Here is a 6,761-nt window from a genome sequence, read left to right as displayed (position 1 = left end):
TGTTTGTTTGTTTTTTAAAAAATTATTTATGGAAAGAAAAGTAGAAGACTGAAAAATAAGGTATCAGAACTCTCTGTGAATCTTTAGATTCAGAAAAATTTAATTACAGGCCAGTGATGTTCTAAGAAAGGACAGGAGCAGTTGCTTGAATGTGACTTCTCCCTAGCATTTCCAAAGGCCTGCTTTGCATCACAGCTGCTGTGATCCCGGCCTTGTTGCCCAGCTTCAGAAAATCCACAGAAGGAAACCAACGGGCACTTTTGTTTGTTCAAGAGACAGGGTCTCTTGATGCTGCCCGGACTGTCTCCAAATGCCTGGGTTCCAGGGATCCTCTTGCCTCAGCCTCCTGGGTAGCTGGGATTACAGATGTGTACCATGGCACTGAGCTTACACTACTGTGCTTCCCGAAGGGCTGAACCCTTAAACACAAATGTACAGCAAGGAGGTCTTCAACTGTTCACTCCACTGGGTCTACAGTATTCAATACAACAGCCAGCCCGATAGATAACCCTTGAGAGCGAAGATAAAAGGCAATCAAAGCAGCAGTAGTTCACGCTCTCGTTACCCAATTTATGACACTTCCTTCTGAAGCGCCTCCTGGATTAAATAGCAGCAGCCTAGTGAAGTCCCTCCGGAGATCCGTCCAGCGTATTAACAGACTTCCTAACTAGTTCCAGAACCCTAAATGTTTAGTTTTAGCTCCTTTACCTCAACTATTTTGCCCCATAAAAAGATCTTTGTGAACTGTTAAATGGCAAAAACAGAGAACAAAGAAACTTCAACCAGAATTAGTCTCTGAGTAGCTGAAACGGTATTTCAGTAAATTCTTATTTTTAAGAAATTCCTTAAAAGTCCGTATGTCTTACACATGCCTCTTTATCCTGTCAAACCAAACAGGTCAAAAAAGAGTAACAAAATCAACATTATTTTAGGTTAAGAATTATTGGTGGCACCAAATGAGAAGACAGCTGTCTGTTTTAAGTTTAATATCACAATCTCTTAAATTAATATAATATAAAAATTCTCAGGACTATGCAGAAAGATGGCTAAACTTCATTATAGGCTCACGGTAACAGCAAAGCAACTTTAAGGCTATAAATAGAACAAACAGAAGTGGGTCTCTGCAAAGAGAGCTTTTAAAGTTCAGATTCATTAAAAAGTTTTAAAGAGAACTAAATTATTCTCACAGAACTTGAAAAGGAAATGGATTCTGAGTAATCAGAAGCCTGTAGACCCTGAGACATATGCTCACTGATAGCAGAGTCCAGGAGCCGACGGGCATGCACGTGTAAGTCTTACGTTTAGGAGATGCAATTAGTATTTTAAATTTGATTAATACTGTAATTTGAACTTAATTAAAATTGGCAGAAAAATTGAAATGTAAATTTAAAAGTAGAATTCCTGGGCTGGGGATTTAGCTCAGTGGTATCGCCACCTGCCTTGCAAGCACCAAGTCCACAGTTTGATCCCTGGTACCAAAACAAAAAACAAAATAAATAAAAGTAGAATTCCTCCTTAACTTCCTTTTCTTGATGCTTTATCCACTAAAAAATGTACTTAGAAAAACAAGTTACTTAAAGAAGCATCCAGTTCTGGAGTAATTTGCATATTTATAAAATGTGAAATCACTTTGTATATCTATGATACACAAACACATATATAAACATTTTATTTTAATAATACTCTATCACTTCAATTTAATCATTCCATTATGAAAATTTCTTAATTGAAGATAGAATATTTCTTTAAAACTCTAAATTAAACAGAGTTTTATCAATTAAATTTATAGAATACAGCAATTAGAAATACAGTTCATTTTATATTTCCCCTTCACAATTTGTCATAGTTTGTCACATTTTTAAAATACAAGGCACCTAATGCTATGAAAGAATACAGTATATGTAGTATAAGTGTACCAGATCTTTTCTGAAATATTTATTCTCTTCAAAGTCCACCAAATTTGCATGAACACATCTTTTACATAAACATTTTTTTCTGTGTAATTTGCAATATTCTACAAAACTCAAAAATATAATCCATACCTATTACAGGATGTTTATGTTAGGCATTTTACCTGTCAGAAATACTGATCTACACACTTAAATGATTTCTTGAAATCATTTTTATAATATAGTGCAGCATTTAACAAATATGTGAAAATAAAATCTTCAGAACATGAGGATTTTATTCTTTGATTAGTCAAATGATTTCTTCAACTGAAGCCCTTGAGATATGCAAGGCAGGGTAGCCCTTTAGATGGACTGTGGTCTGGAGCATCCGGTAACTGTAGTGATGTGTACACAGCTGCACAGCAAAGTACTTCACCATGGAAATGAAGAGTACAGACATGAGGAAAATATATGTTAGAGTTTCAAAGAACTGAAACTGTTATTTCTCAGACTAGGCACTGAAACATTTTTCTACAAAAACTTGCCAGAGATTGTCTCTTCGCTGTATAATATTCCATCACCAGGCTAAAGACAAAGCAAAACAAAAAAGATATTATTAGCTTATGATTTTCATAGTTTCAATCTTCTTTAGTTTATACTTTAAAAAGCAAATTACACTGGTACCTCATTTCAAGAACTTAATTCTTTCCACAATTCTGGTCACAAACCGAATTGGTTAAGAACAGAATCAAATTTCCCCATGAGGTCTGAATTGAACCTAACTACTAATTTGATTTAGGGCCAGGAATATAATAACTCAAGAGGAGCTGTGCCTGCTTCACAAGTACAAGGTCCTAAATTTGATCCCCGGTACAAAAAAAAAAGACAATACAAATTCGATTCCGTTCTCAACCAGTTCGGTTTGCAGCCAGAATTGTGGAAAGAATTAAGCTCATGAACCAAGGTACCTTAGCTTTGAAATAGGTACGTCATATATCTATAGGGTCTCTGTACTTGGAAAACACCAGGCAGTATTCTACATGGCTCAGTTATTATTAACACTTGTTTAGCCGTAAAAGTATAAACAATAAAAATGAACCTATCTGAAATTATGCTATAACTATTTAGGGATGAGGGTTAGGACGAATGATAACAGGACTGGGTGGCAGGCTCATCTATGGGATGGAAACTGAGATCTTCATCTACATTAGTGAAAAAGTCAATGAAGATACCTAAAACGGAAAACTCAAGAAACAAAAATATAAACACAATATGTAAAGGTACAGAAGATAAATACTGAAAGAATCACCTAGGAGTTTAAAGTGATTTCCTCAGAGTAGAAAAAGAATGAAAGCAAGAATGGTTGGACAGAGAAGGGTGCGTTAGAGAAAGCTGCTCTGCAGAAGACGTCTCAGAGAACCAGAACTCAAACTATGAGCATGTAACCATCATGCCAATAAAAACTAGATTAAACCAAAACTCAAAAGGATGGGGATGCAGCTCAGTGGTAGAGTGCTTATTTAGAACATGTGAGATGCTAGGCTACCACTGAGGGAAGAAAAAAATCCCCCAAAACACACACAAACACACACACACACACACACACACACACACACACACAAGAAAATTAACCTTAGATTGGATGCAATTCTGATTTTTTTTTTCTTTTTCTTTCTCTTTTTTGAGACAGGTTCTGGCCACATAGTTTATGCTGGCCTTAAGAAAATTAACCTTAGATTGGATGCAATTCTGATTTTTTTTTCTTTTTCTTTCTCTTTTTTGAGACAGGTTCTGGCCACATAGTTTATGCTGGCCTTGATATCACTATGAACCCCAAGCTATTTTCAAGCTCATAGCAATTCTCCTGATTCAGCCTCTTACAGGTGTGTGCCACCACACCCTGAGGCAAATTTACCATGAAACTTAAGACTCAGAGCCAAAGTAAGTGTGGATACTAGTAGTACAATATTCTATGTGGGAAGGGAAAGTCTAGCTTCAACTGGAAAACATTTCAACAGAAACTGCCTAAAGATAACTCAGAAGGAAGGGACCTGAATCTCCAGAATTCTAGCTATTTAGTGTGCTCTATTAGTCTAAATAATCAGTTTTATATCTGCCATTGAATTTATTTCAAGCATTCATTAGCAAACCATTAAATATCACGTACTATTTCCATCCTTTAAAAAATACAAAAGATAGTGTTTCTTATTGAGAAACTGTTCCCAAAACACTGTTAAATGAAAAAGCAATCACATAATTGGGATTCACACTGTATCAGTTACCCAAAACACACATGTACAGAAAACACTGGCTATACACTAAATTATTACATTTTTTAATAGAGAAAAAAATATTTTTAGAGTATATCATTAAATAAAATAATTCAATAAAAATAAATATTAAAGCTTACTGATCGGTTAATTTGAACCAAGCCCTAATGTACTTGCCATGTATTTCATACTTCCTTCCACCTTACAAGGGAGGCTACCTAGGAATCACCACTTCACAAATAGGAAAACTGAGGCATAAAGAAATCTACATATGACCACACAGCCAGCACACAAAGTTTAGCTGGAACTAAACCAAGGCACTTTGACTCCAGAGATTATACTGCCTTCAGGCTGTACTGCCTCTCAAATATCCAAGCATGAAAATCCCTGTTTGAGTATTATGAGAATAAGAATCTTAATTCAACACTGATGCCAACTCACATACAAACCTGAACTGAACAGCTAACTAGCTCCATCCTCCTGAGAAACACTGTGCATAGGAATGAGACTCTCACACTGCTCACTGTCTTCTGGAGCTCTGAAGCAAAAAAAAAAAAAAAAAAAAAAAAAAAACAAAAACAAAAACAAAAACAAAAAAAACAAAGTTAAGCTTAACTTAAGAGTTGAAAGGGAATCTTCAAAATGGTCTATTATACTGATTCAAATTGTGAAGTCAATTCAAGTTAATGGCGGAAGAAAAGAGTAGGGCAGGATTCCCCAACAATTTATTCCATGTTCTTTCTGCATAAAATGTAAAAAACATTCTCTCTTTATTTCTGCAATACTGAGAACTGAACCCAGGGCTTTTGCACTGAGCTACATCCCCAGCTCTTTCTTTAATGTTTTGAGATAGGGGCTCCCAGTGTATGTACGTGCATCCATGTCCAGCTTCATTCTCTCTTTAAAAAGAAAGAAATTCTAAGAAAATCTTGGAAATGCTAACATATTCTATTATTAATTATGCTCAAACCAATAAACGTTTTCTACATTTAAATTCATTACAGAAAAAGTAAGCACTTTCGTTTTACCCTTCAATCAAAACATTTTCTTCTAAAAAGTAACAATGAAGAAACTATCTTATGACTAAAAAGATTTGAATGAAATTACTTTTTTCTGGCATGACACAAAGAAATTATAATCTTTGAATAATTTCTCACAAAACGTCTAAAAGCTAGAAGAGTATGAGATGATTCTCATTTTACTTTGCAATTTATTAAAATCTATATGGAAACTAAACTTACCTCTGAATTCGATGTTTTCTGCATAGAAACGCAAAAATTCTTCTAATTCCTACCATTACAGGATCCCAATTATTATAATGGCATAAGAGAGTTGCAATAAAGAATGAAACAAATACAGGGATAGCGCCTGCAAAAAATAACCAAGAAAACTGCACCTAAAAATAAAATATTCAGAAAAAAAAATCATTAAGGCAATTGTTACCTTTAACACCAAGAAGATAAGAGTAACCACTGACAATGTATTATTAAATAAAATAATTTAGAATTTCAACTTACAACTCCACTTGCCTAAATTGTCAATAATACTTTCTGCTTGGAAAATGGCAAAAAGTCAAGAAAACATAATTATCTCATTTATTAGGCATAGTGCACCAAGAGTAAGAATATCTAAAAAGAACACTTTCGTCCTGCATACCACATTCCCCATTTCTGCTTTAATGGTTATTGCCCATTCTTGGGTGTATTCCTCCCCATCAGTTTCTGATGTCATCTTCAAAACTTCACAGTTAAAAAAACAGTTATGTTATGTCTTCAGACAGTACTAAAATCAAATGAAATTATGAAGTGCAACTTTGGCAACTTTGTATTAACTATTTGCAACAAATTCTAAATTTACCTAGTAACAACAAATGAAAAAAGTACAAAATGAAATAGTGATCAAGTAAAATGAAGACATATAGGAATATTAGCCAGAGAAGAAAAGCAGCAAGACAAGCCTCAGTGGGGCACAGCTCTCTGATGCCACTAAATGTGATACTCTGAGCCATTATTTATCAGTGTTATCAAGAAAATTAAAAATGAGATGCCATAAAATTACCAAAACAGAAAAAAACAAAACCCTCTTCTTTTCAATAGTTGACCTTTGCCATCCAGACTCAACTAGATGTTAAAAACAACTTTTAAAACCTACACTGATTAACTCTGAGACTTAGGAGCAACATCACTGGTGGTTTGCTTTAAAAATAATGACAATGGCCAGGCGTGGTTGTGCATGCCTGTAATCCCAGCACTCAGGAGGCTGAGACAGGAGGATCGCTGTGAGTTCAAGACCAGCCTGGGCTACATAGTGAGTTCCAGGTCGGTCTCAACTACACAGTGAGACCCTCTCTCAAAAAACCAAAAAACCACCCCCCCAAAAAAAGACAATAACTCCTATCTTTAAAAAAAATAGGGAAGAAAACCTGTTTTCCCTCTTTAAATTAAAAAGAAAAGAAAGAGAAAAAAATGTCTAAAATTTATAGGCAAGACTCCCCATTGTGGAAAACATGCACTATTCCATTTAATGCCACCACTAATCAGAGTAAAGGGTTTTATGATAATAATGTCTTAACACGTATACCCTCCTATTTGTATTACACATG

General features: G+C 34.9%; 1 protein-coding gene across 1 annotated transcript in view; it reads right to left on the bottom strand.

Moving 5' to 3' along the window:
* Window positions 1-1,810: 1,810 nt before the first annotated feature.
* Slc35f5 (solute carrier family 35 member F5) overlaps window positions 1,811-6,761 on the bottom strand; it is a 33,138-nt gene continuing 28,187 nt past the window's right edge. The window contains exons 14-16 of the mRNA XM_033757150.1: window positions 5,401-5,555; window positions 4,609-4,697; window positions 1,811-2,474 (exon numbers count right to left, since the gene is read on the bottom strand). Coding sequence (XP_033613041.1) covers window positions 4,622-4,697; window positions 5,401-5,555 — 231 coding nt within the window. The 3' untranslated portion in view covers window positions 1,811-2,474; window positions 4,609-4,621. The remainder of the gene's footprint in view (window positions 2,475-4,608; window positions 4,698-5,400; window positions 5,556-6,761) is intronic.

This window comes from Fukomys damarensis, unplaced genomic scaffold (genome assembly GCF_012274545.1).
Source record: "Fukomys damarensis isolate Sample0158 unplaced genomic scaffold, DMR_v1.0_HiC HiC_scaffold_29, whole genome shotgun sequence".
Lineage (NCBI taxonomy): Eukaryota > Metazoa > Chordata > Mammalia > Rodentia > Bathyergidae > Fukomys > Fukomys damarensis.
The sequence above is the reverse complement of the archived record's forward strand: the minus strand, read 5'-3'. Positions and strand labels throughout refer to the sequence as shown.